The 24275-nt window shown below is 43.1% G+C and overlaps 1 protein-coding gene across 1 annotated transcript in view; it reads right to left on the bottom strand.

The window, feature by feature from the left end:
- Window positions 1-24275, bottom strand: part of IFT81 (intraflagellar transport 81) — a 72174-nt gene that overhangs the window by 29459 nt on the left and 18440 nt on the right. The window contains exons 10-12 of the mRNA XM_055147491.1: window positions 20372-20535; window positions 16728-16823; window positions 11330-11476 (exon numbers count right to left, since the gene is read on the bottom strand). Of these exons, the coding sequence (XP_055003466.1) occupies window positions 11330-11476; window positions 16728-16823; window positions 20372-20535 (407 nt within the window). The remainder of the gene's footprint in view (window positions 1-11329; window positions 11477-16727; window positions 16824-20371; window positions 20536-24275) is intronic.

Below are 24275 nucleotides of genomic sequence, written 5' to 3'. Positions count from 1 at the left end.
AAAAAAACAAGATCAGGCACAAGACAAGGATATTCCCTCTCACCGCTATTATTTAACAGTGTTGGAAGGTCTGGTCACAACAATTAGACAAGAGAAATGAAATAGACTCAAATCAGAAAAGAAGTCAAGCTACCACTATTTGTAGAGGATAGAAGCATAAAAAGATACACATATACAGAGACTATGCTACAGTCTCCGCCAACAAATCTAGAAAAATTGAGTCAGAAAGAGGACGAATACGGAATGACCGCACTCCTGTGAGGAGTATGAAGAAACAAGCAAGAGATAGACAATGAAAACGAGACTTGAGAATCTGCCAACAGAACTGAGTCTGTCGGGCAGGGAGGGGGTGGGGGTTGAGGGGGAACCCAAGGAGAGTGGAGGAGACACAGGCAGTGGGCATGGTGCCTGGAACATCAATACTACTGTAAATCATGGTCACTGTATCACTATCATTCCATTGTTCGTCGATTTACTCGAGCAGGCACCAGTAACTATTCCTATTCTATTCCTCCCAGCCCTGAGGTTTCAGCAGCCTCTCCTTACTTGTCTTTCCCAACGATCGGGAGCTCTTTCAGGGTCAGGGGAATGAGACCTATCATTACTGTTTTGGCATATCAAAAACGCCACAGGTGGGGCTGGTGCGATAGCACAGCGGGTAGGGCGTTTGCCTTGCACGCGGCCGACCTGGGTTCTAATCCCAGCATCCCATATGGTCCCCTGAGCACCGCCAGGGGTAATTCCTGAGTGAAGAGCCAGGAGTAACCCCTGTGCATCGCCGGGTGTGACCCAAAAAAAAAAAAAAAAGCCACAGGTAGCTTGCCAAGCTCTGCCCATGCAGGCGGGATACTCTCAGTAGCTTGCCAGGCTCTCTGAGACGTATGTATATATGTATATACATATACATACATATATGTATATATAACTCTCTATGATTTGTTGTCTACTGCCTGAACTCCATCAAATATAGCATGGCGGCAATTGGGTAGTGTTAAATTTTTAAAGGCAGAGAATAATTAGTGTGCTATATTTATAAGAAAGAAAAAACTTTAAATTTTTATATCCTTTTGTTTTTCTATAAACAAACAAAAACAGTTATTTCTATGAGAAGAAGATAAGAAAAAGTAATTGGAAAAATAGGTCTGATGGTAGTGGATTATCAGAACTTATTAACGCTAGGATCACTAAAGTAAATCCTGGTACTCATTATAAACGTTTAAGGATTTGTAGCTAAATATGTCAGTTAAACCCACAAATTGAGGCAGGCAATTCTAGGGGAACATGGATAAAATATTTTAATAGTTACTTCATAGAAGAGAAAACCCAAATGGTCAATAAACATACTTTAGTATGTTTATGTATCTCCCTCGCGGGCAGAGAAACAGTACACTGGGCAGGGCGGTGCCTTGCATGGGGCATTATGCCATGATGCCCGGCACCCCATAGGGTCTCCCGAGCCCTGCCAGGAGTGACCCCTGAGTGCAGAACTGGGTGTGGCCCCAAACCCAAAAATAAATAAAATATAATGTATCTGCTTCATTATTAACCAACTAATATAAATTAAAGCTATAAATTGACACCAATTTAATGCCCTCTCAATTCACAAAGTCCTCCCGTGCTAGTGCTGGGAAAGGAGCAGGGGCCGTGGATACACTACTAGGACAGAATCGAAAACAATCGCTTAGAGCACTATTGGAAAGAGCTACTGAAGCTGACATAGTGTGGAGACATAGTACAAGGATCAAGTGCTTGCCCCGATGGTACTTATCTGGGTTTAATCCCCACCATCACATATGTCACCCGAACACAGCTGCGCATGATCCCTGAGTGCAGACCCAGGGGTAAGCCCTGAGCACAGCAGGGTGGAGCTCCTCCAAAAACAAACCAACAAACATCAAAACTGAAAAAAATAATTTCAGGGGTCAGAGACAGTGTAAGGTAAAGCACTTGCCTTGCACGCAGCTGACCCCTGTTTGGTCCCCAGTGCATGGTACCCCAGCATCACGTGGGTGCACTCTGGAGGCCCCAAGTCCCACTAGGTGTGGCCCTGGAGGACCCCTCAAATGCCCCGGGGGTGGTGCAGGTGATCGCCGGCACTGCAGGATATGAGCAGCATTTGCGTGGAGCACTGCCCAGGTGATGGAGAATTGCCAGGGCGCCCTGGGCCCCCTGACACCACGGAGGACACCTCCCCCCACCGCCCCACCACTCCCGGCTCCAATTTTGTTCTAAAGATGATTTGTAAAGAAGTCTGTCATGGGAGACAAGCAACAGATCCTAGGAACGCTAAGAAAAAAGTCGCCTATAGAGCATTAACTCAGGTCAGTCAAGCAAATTTGTCATTAAAGTGAACTACAAAGCTTGCCACTGTGCAAAAACACCCAGTAGAACGGCCTCAGCACCAAACATTGGAACCAGCACACGTCTGTAATCTAGATTTGACAGTTGCGAAAGCACAGCCATATTTTAGATCCTGAGATCAGTAAGATTAATGCTTTTTAGTGCTAGCTTCTTGTTTGGGTACCAATTTCACAGACTCAGTTGTTTGTTTGGTTTTGGTATGTGTGTGGTCAAAATGGAATTTGACAGATATTCGTTTTTCTATTACCCATTTAATTTGCTTTATAGAAAGCTTAATGATAAAATCTGAGCTAGTACTTTTTTTTTCTTTTTGGGGTCACACCCGGTGATGCACAGGGGATACTCCTGGTTCTGTACTCAGGAATTACTCCTGTCAGTGTTCAGGGGACCATATGGGATGCTGGAAATCGAACCCAGGTTGGCCGCATGCAAGGCAAATGCCCTACCCGCTGTACTATCGCTCCAGCCCCCGGGCAAGGGTTTTTAATGGATAAAACAATCTAATTTCTCCAAGTATACAACCATTTAGTATGCTTTTCAAGCTTATCTGGAATTCTAAACTATAACTGGATTCCAGTCATCATTCTGGGTATTTATTATGTGGAAATAAGAACCTCCTGCTGCTGAAAATTTTCCTCCTTACTATCTGGCGTGAAAATATTTTGAAATAATTTTCCATGGTAATAACCTAAGAGGACTTCCTAAAAACCATACAACAAGTACTCTGCACTGTTGAGAATCACAAGGGGCTATTGTAAAAAATGTTTATTCTGGGGGCGCCACCAGGCAGTGCTTTGGTGAAAGGGTCATGGGGGATTCGGAACTGAACTCAGGGCTTCGGACATGCAAGTACTCTACTGCTGGGTCCCATCCCAGGCCCTGACAGCTATTTTTGTAAAGCACTGCTCCCATTTTACACAGAAGAAGCCCTATAAAGAAATAAACAACTCAGCAAAGTTTAGCAAGTTAGAGAAACTGGACTGGAATGAGTACCTTTAGCCTCAGATTCTTTTAGTCCAATATTCACGCTATTTTCCCACTTATATTTTTGTTTGTTTTGTGCCACATCCAGCAATGCTCAGGGGTTACTCCTGGCTCTATACCCAGGAATTACTCCTGGTGGTGCTCAGGGGGCCATATGGGATGCCGGGGATTGAACCTGGGTTAGCCACGTGCAAGGCAAACGCCCTACCTGCTGTATTATCGCCCTGGCCCCTATTTTCTACTTCTTATATTAAATCACCCCACTATTAGCTACTTCATCAAGTGATTTATAAGCATATAAAACTACAGAAATTTATAAGCATAGAAAACTGCCTGAAGATACCCTGTGGTCAGAATTTGGGATCTGGGGTTGGGTGGGTATTAAAAAAAATTTTTTTTTTTCAGTGCTGGGGCTCAAACCCAGGCCTCATGCATGCAAAGCAGGCACTTTACCCCTGAGCCACATTCTTGAACCTACTCACAATTTTTTTCACTCATCTGTCAGTGTCTTATCTCTGATTTCAGAATTTCAGAATAACTGGGAAAGTTACTTTTCATGTCAAACTGCTAACTCATTTGGACCCTGAAAGTCTAATTTTAGAGTTGCTATTTGTTTTCAGGCAAAGAAAAATGTTTTAAAGCACTTTTTGTTGTCTGCTAAGATCATCACCTTTTTAACTTGCTCGACATAACTAGTGCCGTGTAAACATACTATTTTAACCTCTTCCAACCTGTTAGTAATACATTTTTAACTTTAAATTAGAAATTCTCACCCCGCCAAGCATAAACACTGTAATTACCTACATATGGTACTGGATTGTTAACTGCTACTTCTTTTGAGAGAGTCTATAATAAGCAATATGATATATGCTGGAGAAATCTGTCTGAAGTGAGGCTTGCGGCACAGAAACAGCTCTCCCCAAAACAGTTCATCCTTCCACCCAAGGCCTCTGTAATTTTATTACAAATCAAATCATTCCCACACAGCTGTTACTAGACCACTCATGGGGGTTCCAACTGCTATCCAATCAATTACCTCCCCCCAGAATTTTTCTATGAAAACTTTTCAAATTTTGGATTAAAACCGTGACACTACCTAGGCTGCATTTATAATATAGTACTCATTTTACAGTGAATTGAACCCAATTAATTTAATTGTTTTGTTCCATCCCTTGGGAACATTTTAGGGGCCTCAGTCCTCCTGTGAACTCTGAAGAGTGTAATGTGATTTGAAAGGGTCTAAAAATATCACAGGTTTGCCTGGGCTTACTTAGAAGGGTGGATGATTCAATTACAAGTGTCAAAATTTGGTTTCTAATTTTTCAGGATCTGACAGCTGCAGCAAATCTTGCCAGGATTCCCCTCGCTCCAGTGTGCTTCATTTTGAAGTATTTAAAGATTTCGTAATCTTTGCTATTTTGTTCTAGGATTTCTGTTGGGAGCTGCAGGATGAGTTGGTTGGCCCTTTCTAAAGCTGTTTATAAATATTATTTGGCCAAGTATATTTGTAAAGTAGCCATTAACTGCAAAGCAGCTTCTTGTAATGTTCAGGGAAGAAAACAGAAAGGATGGCTTGTGCCCCCCTTTATTATTATTATTTTTTTTTTGTTCTTTTTTTTTTTTTTTTTTTTTTGCTTTTTGGGTCACACCTGGCAATGCACAGGGGTTGCTCCTGGCTCTGCACTCAGAAATCACCCCTGGCTGTGCTCACCATATGGGATGCTGGGATTTGAACCCGGGTCGGCCGCGTGCAAGGCAAACGCCCTACCCGCTGTGCTATCTCTCCAGCCCCCCCTTTATTATTATTTTTACAGTGTCACAATTGAACCCAGGGCCTTGACACATGCAATTTCTCCCCACACCTAGCTCTTTATATCTTCATATATATTATCACCATCTCTGTCATCCGGTTGCTCATGATTTGCTCGAGCAGCACCAGTTATGTCTCCATTGTGAGACAGGATTCAAACCTGGGTCGTCACTGGGAGCGATAGCACAGCAGGTAGGCCGTTTGCCTTGCACACAGCTGACCTGGGTTCGATTCCTCCGCCCCTCTCGGAGAGCCCAGCAAGCTACCGAAAGTATCCCGCCCACACGGCAGAGCCTAGCAAACTACCTGTGGTGTATTTGATATGCCAAAAACAGTAACAACAAGTCTCACAATGGAGACATTACTGGTGCCCACTCAAGCAACTCGATGAACAATGGGATGACAGTGCTACAGCGGGAATAATTTAGTAGAAAAAGTTTCTGGGGGTCAGAGCAATAGTACGGTGGGTAAAAATTAAGGCAATAGACCCCTTCTCCTGGCTTTAGTCAGAGGGGGACTTGACCTGCAAAAATATCTCTTGTCACTGAGAGGAGAATTTCTTTTTTTTTTTTTTTGGTTTTTGGGTCACACCCGGCGATGCACAGGGGTTACTCCTGGCTCTGCACTCAGGAATTACTCCTGGCGGTGCTCAGGGGACCATATGGGATGCTGGGATTTGAACCCGGGTCAACCGCGTGCAAGGCAAATGCCCTACCCGCAATGCTATCACTCCAGCCCCTGAGAGGAGAATTTCAACATTCAATAATTTCCTATCTGTGCCTAGGAGTGCAGAGAAAGATCAAGCGGTAAACCGCACATATAACATGTCTGAGGCCCTCAGCTCTAACCCGCTCACTGCATGCCCCCCTGAGCACGGCAGCGTGCCCCCCCACCCCCGCAGAGCCCCCAGCACTGCCAGGGAATAGCATTGCAGGGAATGACACTCGACCTCAAGCACTGTTGGGTGGCCACTATTTTTTTGTTCAAAGAGGAGAGAGACCTATCTCGAATGTGAGATGAAAAGAAACAGAGCAAGCATCCAACAGATGGCCAAAAGCATCAGAACGGAAGATTCCGTCTACAGAACTGAGCTCCGAAGAGGGGCGAGGGGTACTGGGGACGCTGGTGGAGAGAAGGGGGTTGTCTGGCGGTGGGCGTGGTGCTGGAATGATGCATCGAATGATGCATCCAGGAAGAGAATGAGTAACAATATTGTAAATCTCCGTACCTAAATAAAAATGGTTTAAAATTTTTGTTAAAGGAGCTAACACTCCAAACAACATATGCCTACTACTCTCTGCACACTTTAGGGGGATCGACTCGCTTCATCTTCACAGTATTAATTCACAAGATATATATCAGTAGCATTTTACAGCAGATTTCAAAGGACTAAGGAGCCCACCGAAGGCCGCCCAGTTCATAAACGAACAAGGCCAGTCAGCACTCAAAGGCCCAAGCTCGAGAGCCACGACTCTTGGCCAAGCCCCGGTAATGCCTTTCACATGTTGCAGCTGCATCGGGGCCACAAAAATAAGTAACATTCGGCACAAGATTCCATATGGTGACGGAGTCTTTTGAGTTTCTATGGTAGTTTTGGTTATTTGTTAGAATCAATCACCCCCTATTTTTATGGTAAAACCTTATATAGGCTAAATGATTTGCTTAAATTCAACAGAAATGAGAGAGAGCAAATCCCAACTTGGCCACTTAGTAGCTGTGTGGTGACGTAATCTCACATTATAAAATCCTGGGGGTGGAACCATAATACAGTGAGTAGGGAACTTGCCTGGCACACAACTGACCCAGGTTCAATCCCCGGCATCCCATATGGTCCCCTGAGCATCACCAGGAGTAAGTCCTGAGTGCAGAGCCAGGAGGAACCCCTGAACATTGCCAGGTGTGATCCAAAACAAAAATCAAAATAAATAAATTAACTCCTGAGCTTGCCTCAATTGTAAAACAGAAATTACAACACTTCTATAAGAACTAAGGTGTTTGGTTGCAAAACCTGCAGCACAGAGCCTCAATAAAAAATGCTCAATATCGCCGCCAAGATGTAATCCCGGGGGGCCGCAAGTGTGTGCGGCCTCTCCGCAGCTGCATGAGCGTGACTCCAGACGCCAGCTAAATTTTTCGGCATGGGCAGCTCCTCGAAGAATGTCTCCAGACTGAGAACTAAGCCGTGGCCCCATGCCCGCCCAGGAGGGGAAAGGTATTTCTCTCTCTCGCTTCTGCCTTGCCGGGGGTGAAGGGTGTGGTGACCACCATATTATGACGACCACAGATGGGGTTTACAAGCTTGCAATGATCAAATATCTGGAAGAAATCTCCCTGGACTTAGTTGCTTAAGTACAGAAATCCAAAACCTCATATCTCTTCACAACAGGTCTGACTAGTGGGGTACTCCTAACAATAATAGTGAGGTTCGTGTTGAAATATTGAATGTAACCATAGTAAATAGAAAGTAAAGTGAAATTTATCAGTTACATGGCGGGGGTGGTGGTGCGGGGGGTGGGATGGGAGGTGTGCTGTTTTTATTAATTTTTTTATTTATTTATTTTTTGGTGGTGGGATATGGGCACTGGTGAAGGGATGGTTGTTTCAGCATTGTATAACTGAGACTTAAGCCTGAAAGCATTGTAATTTTCCACATGGTGATTCAATAAAATAAAATTCTTAAAATAAATAAATAAATAAATAAATAAATGCTAAAACATCCTGACCCTGGATTACCAAACTGAGATTACCAAGGCGGGAGGGAGGTGGACTGGAAGTGACCTAGGAACACTGGTGGAGGGCACCTTGGTGGTCGTGGATGTGGTAACTGACCCTGAATGTCACATTTTTAAAATATGCACCTATTTATATGTGTATATATACACATACACATGTGTACACATACATATATGTTTGTATATATACATATGTAAATATATGTATAATATATTACATAATGCTAAATATATATTTCTTCTGGGATCCGTGAAAAAAAAATGCTCAATAAATGTTTGCCCTCCCCTTCCTCATTCTCCTTATTCGCAACTCCTGGCATAGTATTCTTCCCAAACACCATGCTACTACTTTCCCATATCCTCTCACCAACTGTGTCAACAGATGGATGGCAAAGAACATGAGTTGCTGGTGATTATTACCATGTGACACCAAATGAAGCGTCAGTGAAAGTCCGGCTATATTATATAATTTTAAGTATCACAAACTTCTTTCATTTGTCCATATGGCCCATCACTTATCAAAGTGGAAAATAAAATTAGTCTACCAAGATTTGTTCTTCATAAGATGTTCCCCAATACCTTCTGTTCTTTTAGGTAACTGCCAAGTGATTTTGTTCAGTTTTTCCATTTTCTGATCAGACATTGTTTAAAAAAATTAAGTTGATCTAATAATTTCCAGTTATCTTTTTCCCTTAAGAAGGAAAGTAAGATAGCCTCCCAAGGACCTCTAGGGATAAACCCGGTGGCCTCCAGCACAACTAGTAAGGTCCAAATAACACCAAAACGTATGACCCTTTTTGTCATCAGTTAATCCTACTCACCAATATTTCCCCAAAACAAAAGCCAACTGACATCTAATACTGAACTGGAAGTACTATTCATGCCAACCGTGGCCACGGCCATTAGTACTTCCTGTCAGCTGAGCAGCATTTTCTGAAGAAAATCTTTTCTTAGGAAAAGACTATAAAATGCTGGGCTACGGCAGCCTGGTCTCTTATGAAGCAAAATGCTGCATAATTAATTTTCTTTTTCCTGAATAGCTGGGATGTCACGAAGCACAGGCTGTTGGCTCCCAAGTATCCTTTAAAATATGCTCATGTTTCAAAGCAATCTGGAAGTGGAAGCTAAAATCCAAAAGAATTTCTCAATCAAGTGTTGAAATCTACTTCCCAGTAAGCTAAAAGGCTAACTGCTGGGCGGCTAGGGGGCCTCCAAGGGAAGGGTCCTGTGGGAACGGCTCATTGGTGTCTGGCGCAGGGAATACTTACTGCCAATTGTGACAGTATGAATTAAAGAAGTTTTCAAAGCAAAAATTAAGTTTGGACAAGAGCAATTTTGGGGGTGGGGGTGGGGGCCATACCCAGTGGCGTTCAATGCTTCTGGCAAGCTCAGATCATGTGGGGTGCCTGGGCTCGAACCCAGGCCGGCTGTATGCAAGGCAAGCGCCATCCACTGTACAACCTCGCCAGCCCCAAGAGCCACTATTCAAAGTAGCTTTTGGTAAAAATCCCAGAAGAAAACATTAAATTAAAAAGCTGTGCAAATTTAGGTACCATTTTGGAATTAAATCTGACCTATGACTTGATTTGCACCAAGTTGACCAAAGAATATTTTGCCTCATGCATTCAGCCTTTCTTGAACTAACCTATGAAAAGAAGATGGGAATTATATTTGGATATAAGTAACAATATCATCAGTCCTTCTAATCACAAGAGCCTAACAAAATAATAAATTAGAGCTGTTCAAGCACTTAAAAAAAATTAATGTAACAAAGCAACGGGCTGGAGCGATAGCGCAGCAGGTAGGGCGTTCGCCTTACATGCATCCGACCCAGGTTCGATTCCTCCACCCCTCTCGGAGAGCCCGGCAAGCTACTGAGAGTATCTCGCCCGCACGGCAGAGCCTGGCAAGCTACCCGTGGTGTATTCAATATGCCAAAAACAGTAACAAGTCTCACAATGGAGACGCTACTGGTGCCCGCTCGAGCAAATTGATGAGCAACAGGATGACAGTGACAGTGACAAAGCAACATTTAACTGTATTTTAAAATTTCATAAACATCCATAACTGGTCATTTTAAATACACCAGTCCAACTGACCAAATAAACATATTAACAATGCAACCTCTGTTTTGGGTGGGCTGCACCCAGATGTGCTCAGGGCTTTCTCCCGGCTCTGTGCTCAGGGATCACTCCTGGTCAGGTTCAGAGGCCCATATATCATGCCAGGGATCGAACCTTAGTGGGGCACGTGTTAGGCACGTGCCTGCCAGCTGTACGACCATCTCTCTGGCACCAACAAAGTACCTCGTGACTTTCAGCCCTTTCCAGAATTGCATTTACCAAGAAATAAGGATTTTTGTCATTTCTGTTAGTTCTTACTCCTTTTCTTCACTTTTATGACAACACTTAAAAGCGAAATCTAATGTAAATACACTTAATCCAAACATGAAAATTTGAGTCTAAGAGACAGCCCGGTGGGTAAGGGGCTCGTCTTGCCCATGGCTGACCAGGGCTGGATCCCAGCACCGCACCCGGTCCCCCAAGCTCGCCAGCAGTGATCACTCAGCCCAGAACCAGGATCACCAAGGACTATAAGCCTGGAGCACAACCAGGTATGGTCCTAAAACCAGAAAAAGGAAAACTAAAATATTACCTTACAAGAGTGCTAAGATTGGCTTATAACAGCCATTAAGAATATTTCACTATTACTGCAAAGAGTTTTTGGTATAAAAAATTGGTTTTGTAATGGTATAATAACAAATACCCAAAGGCAGTGAGCACCAAGAACCTGAGAACTGGCCTTCGGCAGGGAACATGCGGGACAGGGAGGGGCAGCGCCTACGGGGGAGGGAAGCGGTCGACCTGGAGGCGGCGGTGGGCTGAGAGGTGGGAAAGTGTCATGTGTGAAGCCGTATCAGCTACAGTGCTGTAAACCACAGTGCAAATATATATATGTGTGTGTGTGTTTATATATTTATATATGTAATTATATTTATATATAAAAGTGCCTCTTGTAGAAGCCTGCTGGTGGACGAGAGGCGATGGGAGGTGTGGGGGCACTGGTGGACGAGAGGCATTGGGGGGTGTGGGGGCACTGGTGGAGGGAACTGAACACCGGTGAAGGTGAGTGTTGAAAGTTAAGCGTGAATAACTTTGTAACTTCACAGTGACGGCATTTTTTTTTTTTTTTTTGCTTTTTGGGTCACACCTGGCGATGCACAGGGGTTACTCCTGGCTGGGAATCGAACCTGGGTCGGCTGCATGCAAGGCAAACGCCCTACCCCCTGTGCTATCGCTCCAGCCCCGTGACTGAATTTTTTAATGGCCTTATAAAATAAGATTAACATCGTAATATTGATGCGCAAACTAAGAGCAAAAGACACCAGTGATTTCCAACAGGAGCGAGCTCGTATCGTTGTCCACTAGGGACCTCCACTGACCTCGTCGCCCTTCAGGACCTCGGCGCCACCCAGCTCCCGCGTCTGACTGGTCTTCACCGTCACCTCCTTCTCCAGGCCCGCCAGCTTCTCCTTCGCCTCCTGAAGTTCTTCCGCTTTGGCTTCTTTTTTACGAGAAATGATGGATGCCTAATTAAGCATTGGATAGGAAAAGCGAAACATAACCAAAAATTCTCCTTTAGATTTTACCGTGTAAAGAGTTCAGAATGAACTGGGCTTCTGATCGGCGCTCCTTGCCCTCTTACCTGTCATCACCAGTGTGGTCTTGTATGAGTGTGCAATACTCATACAAATTTTAAATTGTTATCTTTTAAATTGTTATCTTTTAAATTGCTATGTTTTAAATTGTTATCAGATAACAATTTAAAAGATTTAGGAAAACTAAAATTCTTTTTTTCCTTTTTGGGTCACACCTGAAGATGCACAGGGGTTACTCCTGGCTCTGCACTCAGGAATTACTCCTGGCGGTGCTCGAGGGACCCTATGGGATGCTGGGAATCGAACCCGGGTCAGCCACGTGCAAGGCAAACACCCTACCCGCTGTGCTATCACTTCAGCCCCGGAAAATTAAAATTCTTAAAGTATAGGACATATTAGCAGAGAAGCGAGTGAAATGTAAATATAATTTAAAAAGTAAATTTTGGGGCCTAGAGCAATAGCACAGCAGGTAGGGCGTTTGCCTTGCACTCGGCCAACCTGGGTTTGATTCCCAGCATCCCATAGGGTCCCCTGAGCACCGTCAGGGGTGATTCCTGAGTGTACAGCCAGGAGTAACCCCTGTGCATGGCTGGGTATGACCCAAAAAGCCAAAAAAAATAATAATAATAAATTTTGTCAAGTACATTCAGGAGCTAATACAAATATACTACAGATACACAGACAGTAACATTAAATCTATTGCTTTTCTGTATAAGTTTCATTAGAAGAATGCTTTTAATCTTCACACTATAACAGAGGTCATCTTATTTAAATGTAATACCCATACTTTAAAAATAAGATGTGAAAGGGGCCAGAGTGATGGTACGAAGGGTAAGGCGCTTGCCTTGCATGCAGCCAACCCAGGTTTAATCCCCAGCATCCCATATGGTCCCCGGAGCCTGCCAGGAGTGGTCCCTGAGTGCAGAGCCAGGAGGAACCCTGAGCAGCCAGGTGAGGCCCCAAAAAAGGCCCCCAAAAGAAAAAAAAAACTAAGATGTTAAGTAACTGTTGTATTTGGGACTTTCTAATAAATAAGATGCGGGTTTTAAAAACTAAACATCTGACTCACAGGAATTATGCAAATATTTACACAATTCAAACGAACGTTCTCAGCCAAGATTGCATTTTTAATTAGAGAGCAACTTTGAGAGGATTTCCTTAAGTGAATCATGGGTTATATTAGTTAAAGGAAAATATTAGTCAAACTGTCTTTTTAAGTGAATTCATACAAGAATTTCCTTTAAACAAATATGACAGGAGAGGGAGAACTCTCCAGCGCAAACCCATTAAAATTGGTGCTGTCCTTCCTGTTTGAAAATGAAAAGACAGGCAATAAAAAATGTTTCTCCATACAGAATTCTAGCCAAAAGGAAAACAAAGAAGAAGCAGCCCGAGAGATAGAGATAGATAGACAGAGAGAGAAAGAGAAAGAGAGAGAGAATGATAACTCATTAGAACTAAATAGAAGTTGATGGTATCCTTTCTTTTATTTATTTATTTTATTGAATCACCGTGAGAACAGTTACAAAGCTTTCAGGATTAAGTCTCAGTCAGACAATGATCAAACACTCATCCTTTCACCAGTGCACATGTTCCACCACCAAGACCCTAGTATGCCACCCTCCGTATGCCACGGCTTTCGCGGCCCTGCAACATCATATGCTCTTCATTATCAGCAATAGAAAACAAAAGATGCCTTTGCGGCAGGTCTGATTGTTGGGGGGAAAATTCCAAATAATAATAGTGGGTTTTCTGTCGAAAATTTAATTGTAATCAAAGTAAAGAGAGAATAAAGTGAAAATAATCTGCCACACTTTCTTAACATGACAAAATAAACTTAAACCTTAGCTCAAACTAGGCTTCTACTCTAAAAGTGAAACAAGGAAGTATCTCTCACTGAAGTCTGGCACTAGATAAAAATGCCCACTCCACCCACTATAGCTTAATATTGAGTTTTAGGTTCCTATAGTATATAACATTAGACCAGAGAAAACAATTTGAAGCATAAGATTTGAAAGAAAAGTGATATTTTCATGGTACATTATAATATACCTAAGAAAAAACACATCAAAATAATCTACGGGAAAATTACAGCAAACAAATCAACAGCATTCCAGGGCAAACTGGTGAAGAAAAAATAAGGAAACCTCACTTATTGGAGCAAAAAAATGAGATCAAATATGTAAGCCTAAATTTAACGAATGGACCCAAGACCTTTTTATCGACTCGTCTTAGGGGCCGTATTTATCTAGTGGCGCTCAGGGTTTACTCCTGCTCTGCCTCAGGCATTACTCCTGGCAGACTTGGGGAACCGTCCAGGTCACCGGGGATGGGACCCGGGAAAGCCGCATGTGAGCAAGCGCCTTACCCTCCGTATTGTCTCTCTGGATCAGGGTCCAAGACTTTATGAAGAAAACTATTAAATACTCCTACAAGTCACAAAAATAAAAGTGAACATAGGAAGACCAAAAACTATAAAGATGTAAGTTCTGAAGTGACTGATAAATATAAAGCAATTCTAGTAATTAAAATTCCTGGGTGTTTTTTGGTTGTTTGAAGAAATACAAAGATATGGCAAGGAAAACCCTAAAATGTATAGCAATAAAGGGTAAAAGTGATTACTTTTATGAGATATCATTGGAACCTAATTATAAAGTATACATAATTAAAAGTTAATGATGGCACATAAACACACAGATTGATGGATCAACAGAAAATCTAGAAGTAAATACAATGACAATTTTAAATTTATAATAAAATATAGATAAAATCTCAAATTCACACAGCAAAATTGACTTTTTACTGTTATTGAGACAATTAGATAATTAGACATATACCATAAAAAAATCACACAGTAGAAATTTAGAATTCTAAATTCTAAATATATCAGAGATATAAAAACACAAAAGTGAAATTCTTTATGATCAAAAAAAAATGAGGAAATGTCCCTATAATTTTTACAGGAAAAAGATTCCTGAATATGAGTAAAAATATAAATGAAAGAATTGATAGATTTCATAAAAATACAGACCACTCCTATAGCAAAGCACAATATAAATTAAAAGGAAAATACCAAAGTGGAGAAAATGTTGCTATTTGATTATAAAACTCAGCCCCCAAAGTCAACAATTCTATAGAAAAAGTGGGTACAGATATGAAGGAAGAACTCAGAAAAATAAACCGACTCTTCACCCACTGCTGGTGGGAATGTGGAATGGTACAGTCGCTTTAAACAGCTATCTGGCATTTATTCAAAACGTGAACACAGAACTGGCATATAAACTAGCAATTCCACTTTTGTGAATATGTTCATGAAAAATGAAAGCATATGTCTACACAGAAAATAAGAATGCTCACTGCAGCATTATTCAGAATAGCCAAAACGTAGAAATAACCCAAATGGAAAAAACAAAGTATGATCAAACTGCACAATGGAGATTATTTGATAATAAAAAGAAACGAGCTGACCCACGCACAGATGGAGAACCTTGGGAAGCAATATGCCCGGGCACCTGGGGACAGCTCAGAGGCGAGAGGCAGATGCCCTGCAGGCGTGGGGACTTGAGTTCGGTCCCTGGTCCCCTCCCCCGTGTACTGAGCTGGGTCCCAGCAATTCTGCTGTTTGGGCCCCCCGAAGCCTCAACGGAGCGTGCACTGTCCAGCCGCCACTGAGGCTAGGTAGGTGCCAGCTCTGCGGCTGAAGGATGTGACCCCCTGGAGCTGGCTGGGAAGGGCTCCTTTAGTGGTGAGGCCGTGCACATGCTTGCCAGGTCACGTGGTCAGGTGATCGAGGGTTCTCTGGCTGGCGTGGGGTGCTCACATTAGCTGCAGTGCTCACACATGTGCTTGACTGAGGTCAGACTTCCTAGCTCTGGTATCTGTGCGTCAGTTTTACTGGGATCGGCACCCCTTGGCCCTGGCGTTTACACACGACTGGCTATAGCTGAAAACTGCCTGTGGTGCTGGAGATCACAAACAGCAAAGCGCCAGAATCACTCTTGGCACGCGTGCTGGCACAGAGGGTGGAACAGACCTCACACTCACCGGGCAGGCACCTGAAGCTACCGAACCAGTCCTCTGGGCCTCTGGCTAAAAAAAATATTTCAACCTTTACTTTTTAATGTTTTTATTAAGAACTCTTAAGTTTACCCTTTTTTTCTTCGGGTTTGTTTGTTTTGTTCCGGGGAACACATCCATCTGTGCCTGGTCAGGGACTCCCTCTGGCTCCGCACTCAAGACTTACTCCTGGTGGGGCTGGAGCAATAGCACAGCGGGGAGGGCGTTTGCCTTGCACGCGGCCGACCCGGGTTCGATTCCCAGCATCCCATATGGTCCCCTGAGACTGCCAGGAGTAATTCCTGAGCGCAGAGCCAGGAGTAACCCCTGTGCATCGCCGGGTGTGACCCAAAAAGCAAAAAAAAAAAAAAAAAAAAAGAATTACTCCTGGTGGGGCTGCTGGAGCAATAGCACAGCAGGTAGGGCATTTGCCTTGCACGCGGCCGACCCGGGTTCGATTCCCAGCATCCCATATGGTCCCCTGAGCACCGCCAGGAGTAATTCCTGAGTGCATGAGCTAGGAATAACCCCTGTGCATTGCCAGGTGTGACACAAAAAGAAAAAAAAAAAAGAATTACTCCTGGTGGTCTTGGGGGACCATACGGGGTCCTGGTTAAACCAGGTCCTGCGGCATGCGTGGTAGGCGTTCAACCCACTGTACTCCACCCCCCTTAAGTTTACTTTTAAGGTAAACTTGCATTAAAAAAAAAATATGGAAGATTTGAGGAGACAGTACACGGGGTCAAGGTTCTTGCCGTGCACGTGGCCAGCCCCGGTTCCGTCTCAGCATCACCTCTGTCCTGAGTACAGCCAAGAGCACTCCCTGAGCACAGGGCCAGGAATAAGTCCTAAGCACTGCTGGACAAAAGTAAATTTTTATGTAAAGGTAAATATCGCTATCACCCCCGCTGGCAGACATTAAGGAAACTAAGCCTGATATATCAGCATTTCGAACTTTGTTTTTCCACAAATTCTCTATTATAATCTAAAGATTAGCAATGACAGAAGAGCATTTATTCCTTACTTCCTTTCCACTTTGGACTACAAATAACACATCAGGAGTGCTTATGAAGATAAAGCCAGTAAGATTATGGGACCAAACGTGTAGCCAAGTCAGTGGTCTTACCTGTTGCCGGTACAGCGAGAGTTTGCCTTCGATTGGCTCGTTTCTCATCATTTTCTTTTCAATCAGTTGGTTGATCTGTGTGTTTATTTCGTTTATCTAAAATAGTATGTAAGTTAAAAAATATATAGGTTAAAACTCTCCATATGATTACACAAACTAAGGAACAGCTCATCGGGTCACAATGAGTTTTAAAATTACAGGGGTCTTTTTGGTTTTTGGGGAGCCACACCCAGCAGTGCTCAGGATTTACTTCCTGTTCTATGTCCAAGAATCGCTCCTTGTGGTCCATCTGTGGTGTCAGGCGTGTGTCCTACTTGCCGTACTATTTTTTTTTTTTTTTTTTTGCTTTTTGGGTCACACCCAGCGATGCTCAGGGGTTACTCCTGGCTCTGCACTCAGGAATTACTCCTGGCGGTGCTTGGGGGACCATATGGGATGCCGGGGATCGAACCCGGGTCGGCCGCATGCAAGGCAAACGCCCTACCCACTGTGCTATCGCTCCAGCCCCCCGTACTATTTTATAGCCCCTAAATTTACTACTTTACCATCAATGATTTGATGGAAAATTCCATTAATGTCATGATTGGGTAGTTATGATTACTTTTAGACACAATTTACATCATGTGATTCATGACATACATTTACATGCATTTATGGATTTATCTGTTCATGTCTAAATTATAAGTATTCTATATAAAATATTTTATATTACTATTGGAAGATTTCTAAAAATATGAAGCTATCTGGGTCTGGAGCGATAGCACAGCGGGTAGGGCATTTGCCTTGCACGCAGCCGACTTGGGTTTGATTCCCAGCATCCCATATGGTGCCCCAAGCACCACTAGGAGTAATTCCTGAGTGCAGAGCCAGGAGTAACCCCTGAGCATCGCCAGGTGTGACCCAAAAAGAAAAAAAAAAAACCACGAAGTTATCCCTTCACCTATATGGTGATTTTCAAATGATCAAGTGACAAAGCAAATTCTGAACAACATTCCGCAGGGATTTAGTACAAGGAACTTCTGAACTCAGCTGAGAGGTGATATGGATGGTAACTGAAAACCATTCCCATTCCAAAGATTTTTACTATTGTAGGATATCATTGGTTTGTCCTTTCTCCCTTGCCATAAAGAGTTTAGGTTTATCTGGTAACACCCATCACAGTGCTCCTGAAGCACTCTATTCCCCTATGCTTACTGGAATGGAGCTCTAAACATTTTAGGACAACATTGGTATGTCCTGTTCCCCTTGCCACAGGAAGCTTAGGTTTATCACAGTGCTCCCGAGGCACTTTCACTCCTTTGCCTTTATCAGTAAACTCCTCTCTATGCTCTCTTCCCCAACCAATCTATCACCATTTCCCCCAATCAGATTCTGTTAACTTGTAAGGTCAGATTCCTCAGAAATCTATGGTTTTATATGTATGAGTGAAATATTGTCTTTCTTTTCTCTTTATGTCTTTTGAATAGTTTACTTTTTTTTTTTTTTTTTTGCTTTTTGGGTCACACCTGGCAATGCACAGGGGTCACTCCTGGCTCTGCATTCAGGAATCACCCCTGGCGGTGCTCAGGGGACCCTATGGGATGCTGGGAATCGAAGCCAGGTTGGCCGCGTGCAATGCAAACGCCCTCCCCACTGTGCTATCGATCCAGCCCCTGAATAGTTTACTTTAAAGCAATGTCCTTTTTGTATGGACAAAGGAAGACAGTTGTTAATATGCTTTTGTAACTTGGGATTTAATTGGCTCCCATTCCTTCCTTCGCCTTCGCCACAGACCTCCCCGGGGTGGGGGAAGCGGTGTGAGACTACTGAACGTGGGCGGCGGGAGAGAGATAGAGCGCTGCTGCCCCACTTTTTGTGTTTACACAACTATCACCATAATCTATCCTACACATTAAAACTTTCCAAAGCAACAGCACAGCGGGTAGGGCGTTTGCCTTGCATGCAGCCGACGGGGTTTGACTCCTCTGTCCCTCTCGGAGAGCCCGGCAAACTACCGAGAGCATCCCGCCTGCACGGCAGAGCCTGGCAAGCTACCTGTGGCATATTTGATATGCCAAAAACAGTAACAAGTCTCACAATGGAGACGTTACTGGTGCCTGCTCGAGCAAATCGATGAACAGAAGGATGACAATGCTACAGTGCTAAATGTGAGCCAAATCTGACATGGACATCCAATTTCTATAAGAAAAATAGAATTTTAATTAGGCTCATATTACTTACTTCAAAGGATAAGCAAATGAAAACCTTTCAATAAATTCTCACAGCATTTAAATATTATTTAAAGGTACCTTATTAGTGTTTTATTCCAAGGGACAAAAATGTTATATAGGGATATACTAGGTTTCAGTGAATATTGCAAGAAAATTTAGTAATTTCAAAACTGGTAATAAAGGCTAATAATGTATTCATTTTAATATGAAACTTCTATTCTTAGAAATAAAAATAATTTATCATCATCATCATCATCATCATCATCATCATCATCATCATCATCATCATCATCCTGTTGATTGTCAAATTTCTTGAGTAGTCTCAGTAATGTCTCCATTCGTCCTAGCCCTGAGATTTTAGCAGCCTCTTTTACTCATCCTTCCCAACGAGGGAGGCTCTTTCAGGGTCAGGGGAATGAGACCCAGCATTGTTACTGTTTTTGGCATATGAATACACCATGGGGAGTTTGTGAGGCTCTCCCATGTGGGCAGGAAACTCTCAGGAGCTAGCCATAAGCTAGCTATAAGATGTCGCTTGGCCGAAAAGCAACCGTGCACTTCCGGGAGCTTAGTTTTAAGTCTCTGGATGTTGGCCATTGGTGGGATTACACAGTGCTGGGGGTCAGTCCCTGGGTGTGACCGCCTAGCTACTGGAAAATGGGAAATCTGGGTGGAAGAGGCCCAGTCCCGATCTGAGCAGGTTTGGAGGTCTCAGCCCCAGGTCCCACACTCCTGGGTTCCTCTATTTCTATTTTTATTTCTACTTTTAGAAATAAAAATAATGTATAAATATTTTAAATTTTGTCATATAAATGATTATATTATGAACATATAAACCTATGCATTATTTTAGATATCCAATTACTTAATTTCCTCCTCAGTCCCTAGGACTTTAAGCATGCTTCTAGTCTCATGCTATACATCCTCATAATGAACAATTCATTGGAAGAGTGGTCAACTACTGAGTACAGAAAAAGTTAAGACAGGGGGCCAGAGCAATAGCACAGCGGGTCGAGCGTTTGCCTTTCACGCAGCTGTCCCCAGTTCGATCCTCGGGCACCCCAGATGGTCCCCCAGGTACCACCAGGAGTGATTCCTGAGTGCAGAGCCAGGAGTAACCCCTGAGCATTGCTGGGTGTGACCCAAAAAGCAAAAAAAAAAGTTAAGACAAAGAGTAAGACACTATAGGGGCTGGAGCAATTGCACAGCGGGTAGGGTGTTTGCCTTGCACACGGCCGACCCGGGTTTGATTCCCAGCATCCCATATGGTCCCCCGAGCATCGCCAGGAGTAATTCCTGAGTGCAGAGCCAGAAGTAACCCTCAGCACCTCCGGGTGTGACAAAAAAAAAAAAAAGAGTAAGACACCATAGAAGGCAGCAATTTCACAGGATGGGACAAAACAGAGCTGTAAGAAGGAGCTGACTGTCACTTACTTTAGTCTCAAGTTCCAGAAGGTCAGAATGGCCCATAGCAGGTTCTGAAACCACTTTCTGCAAAAACTGCAATTCTTTTTTCTTATTTTCTAATTCTTTAGGAAATTTTTCTGTTACCATATATGAATTAAACTTTATTTCCTCTTCCAGTCTCTTCATTAAGCCTTAAAAAGCAAAATAAATGAATATGTAAGAGAGTAGACATATCGATATATATTTTAAGATAGAAGACCTAGAGAGAAAGCCATCTGTTGAAAGCATTTCATGCATTATTTACATAGTGCAGTAAAAGACTGGCTATTGAAATATTTTGATATTAGTATGATAATTAAGAAAAATTTACATGAAAACATGTAAACAATTACAGAAAAAGTAGCATTATGTTTCTAAGTTACCATATAATTCTTTTATATTTCAGAACATTTGCAGAAACAGAAATATTGTTGTGCTGTATTTTGCCTTCTAAGTATTTAAAAAAAATCCATGAACCAAATGACAATACGAACATAATCTAAGTCAAGTTCCTTCTTGTATGAGCACGTATTCTTTTTCTTTTATAATACCTTCAACTCAATTTTTTTTCTACCCTGATACTTAATAAGTGGAATTACAAGTTGTCAGCTTCAAACCTATAAAGACATTAAGTTGAAATCCAAAAGAGAGAGCTTACCTACATTCTTAAACACTTTTACTTTTCCATGTTTGGTATTTTTTATGAAGCACAGCTTTACAGTTAATAGTTTTCTTATTTTGGCAGAGTGCAAAATATACACACACAAATTTTTGGTGAATAATGGTTTTGTTATAAATTCCCAGCCTAGAGAGCTTTAAAAAGTTTATTTCAGATCTTTCCATTACACATTTACAAATTCTGGCTTAACTTTTTAAAACATTGAATTTCCGGCTTAAGTAATCTACGTACGTAGATTGCATAACAAATCTGGCCCAATGCCTTAAAATTATTTTTAGTTCTGTTGTGTTAACCATATATTAACATGTAAAGATTTGTTACTGCAAATTCATGAGTTTCCCATTCAGTCCTACCACTTTCCCATTTTTAGGAGTTGGGGAAAGGAAAGAAGAAAATGTTGAATGACTCATGCAATAATTAGAAAATCATTCCTGTTGGCTTCTTTTGCTATTAGATGACTAGTTTTTCTATATTCAAGTTCTTAAACATAACATATGTAATCAGATGCAAAATATAAAAGCCAAAAATATCTTTTTTTTTTTTTTTTTTTGGTGTTTGGGTCACACCCGGCCAACACTCAGGGGTTACTCCTGGCTCTGCACTCAGAAATCAGGCAGTGCTCGGGGGTCTATATGGGATACCGGGGATTGAACCTGGGTTGGCCACGTGCAATGCAAGCAAGCACCCTACCTGCTGTACTATCACTCTGGGACCACCCAAAATACTTTTAAGAATTAAAAAGTCTTTAAACTATTTTCCATATTTAAACACCAAGTTCTAGAAAATATAAACTTATCTATAATGATATACCAGCTCAACAGCTGCCCAGGGATAGGAAGGAAGAGAAGTGGAGAGGTGAAGAGCATACGAGGTGAACCAGGAAGCATCTGGGAGTGGTGGATGCATTTGTTATCTTGGTTAACAGTGATGGCTTCATCAGTGTATATCAAAAGTTATTAAGTTTATACTTCAAATATGTGCAGTTTATTACATCAATTTCACCTCAACAGAGCGGTTTTTAAAATTTCACGTTTTAAATTAAAATTCTCCTAAAATCTTAGCCTAGAGCTTGACAGTTGTCCAGTTTCTATGTATTTTTTAAATTATCTTTCTACTTCTGCAGAGAGTCTCTTGCCCGCACGCCTGGCTGTCTTCCCCCGGGGGCCCCTTGGAGGGGATGGGCTCCCTCCCCACCCCAGCTGAGCTCCCGGCAGCCGAAGACCACTGGAACCTAGCTACAGCCATGCTGGAGGCCCCTCTCCACATGTTCGGACAGGCCTCATGCATGAAGGTACCGGCAGAGGAACCCAGGTGTGTGTAATCCCATCAATGGCCAACATCCAGAGAAAGACTTAAAAGCAAGCTCTCAGAAGATATCATGTAGCCTGCTTCTCCCTCTGGGAGAAACTGGCAATCTTTTGAGAGTTTCCAAGCTTCCCATGGTGTATTCATATGCTAAATCCAGTAACAAGCTGGATCTCATTCCCCTGACCCTGAAAGAGCCCCCAGAGCTACATTGTTGGGAGGGCCTAGTGGAGATAGCCTTCTAAGATCTCAGGGAAAGGACGAAATGAGAGGTTACTGAGCCCGCCCGAGAAATCGGTGATTAATGGGATTTTCGTGATTCCTGATTCGAGACTTCTGGTTCAACTAAATCTTTTTTTTTTCTTTTTGGGTCACACCCAGCAATGCACAGGGGTTACTCCTGGCTCTGCACTCAGGAATTACTCCTGGCGGTGCTCAGGGAACCATATGGGATGCTGGGAATCGAACCCTGGTCAGTCACGTGCAAGGCAAACGCCCTACCTGCCCCTCTTTTTTTTGGCGGGGGGTGGGGGGAAAGGGGTTGGTCACACCTGGCAATGCTCAGGGGTTACTCCTGGCTCTGCACTCAGGAATGACTCCTGGTGGTGCTCAGGGGACTGACTACAGGGGATGCCGGGGATCAAACCCAGGTCAGCAGCACGCAAGGCAGACGCCCTACCTGCTATACTATTGTTCCAGCCCCTCAATAAACTCTCAGATCACTACGATCACTAAAGTTTTTGACTGAAAACACAGAGAAAGGGGCTGGAGTGACAGTATAATGGCCAGGGCACTTGCCTTGCGCGGCTATCAGGGTTCAACCCCCCCCCCCCCCCCCCGCACCCCACGTGGTCCCCCAAGCTCGCCAGGAGTGATCCCTGAATACAGAGCCAGGAGGAAGCCCTGAGCACTGCCTGGTGTGGCCCCAAAACAAAAACACACAGAACATATCTCACTGATCTTACTACAATTCAATGGCTAGGTTATTTTATGAATAAATTACATGCTCTGTAAAACTGCTGTTACTCTGAAAAAACTATATACATTACAAGACTATAAAAAAATGCCTAAACATTTTGTTTTGTTTTGGGGCCACATCCACGGGTGCGCAGAGCTTACTCCTCGCTCTGTGGGCAGGGACTGATGGCTCCTGGCAGGAACCATATGTGGTGCCAGGAACTGAACCACGGTTCAATCGTAAAACAAGTACCTTGACTCTCTGGCCCATTATTTATTTTTTAAATATGCTGGCGTACATAAATTTTTTGGTGCCTATCTAATCATTGGTTCAATATTTCTTTTAAATGAGTTATTTTTCCAACAGTCTGTTCGCTTTCTGTTACCCGTGTCAATAACTCTCCATCCGTGTCCCCGAGGTTCCGCTCCCCCAACACCTCCCTCTGCGGCCTCAGTTTACTGTTCTGTTGGCAGTCGCCTAAGGTTTGTTTCCACTGGGGACGGTCTACTCCCTGGCTTTGCTTCTTGACACAGCACGCATGATCTCACTTGTACATGCTGTGTATTTGCATTTGAGCATATGCGCTATTTTTTTTTCAAAAATACTTTTATGGGGCTGGAGTGATAGCACAGCGGGTAGGGCGGTTGCCTTGCACGCAGCTGACCCGGGTTCAAATCCCAGCATCCCATGTAGTCCCCCTGAGCACCGCCAGGAGTAATTCCTGAGTGCAGAGCCAGGAGTAACCCCTGTGCATCTCCAGGTGTGACCCAAAAAGCAAAAAAAAAAAACCCTTTTATATTATTTAAATAGAAACCTTTTTTTTTGGGGGGGGGGCTCACACCGGCGATGAACAGGGGTTACTCCTGACTCATGCACTCAGGAATTACTCCTGGTGGTGCTCAGGGGACCATATGGGACGCTGGGAATCGAACCCGGGTCGGCCTCGTAAA

The sequence above is a fragment of the Sorex araneus genome, chromosome 9 (assembly GCF_027595985.1).
Source record: "Sorex araneus isolate mSorAra2 chromosome 9, mSorAra2.pri, whole genome shotgun sequence".
Lineage (NCBI taxonomy): Eukaryota > Metazoa > Chordata > Mammalia > Eulipotyphla > Soricidae > Sorex > Sorex araneus.
Note: the sequence above shows the minus strand (reverse complement) of the source record. Positions and strands in the feature narration are given on the sequence as shown.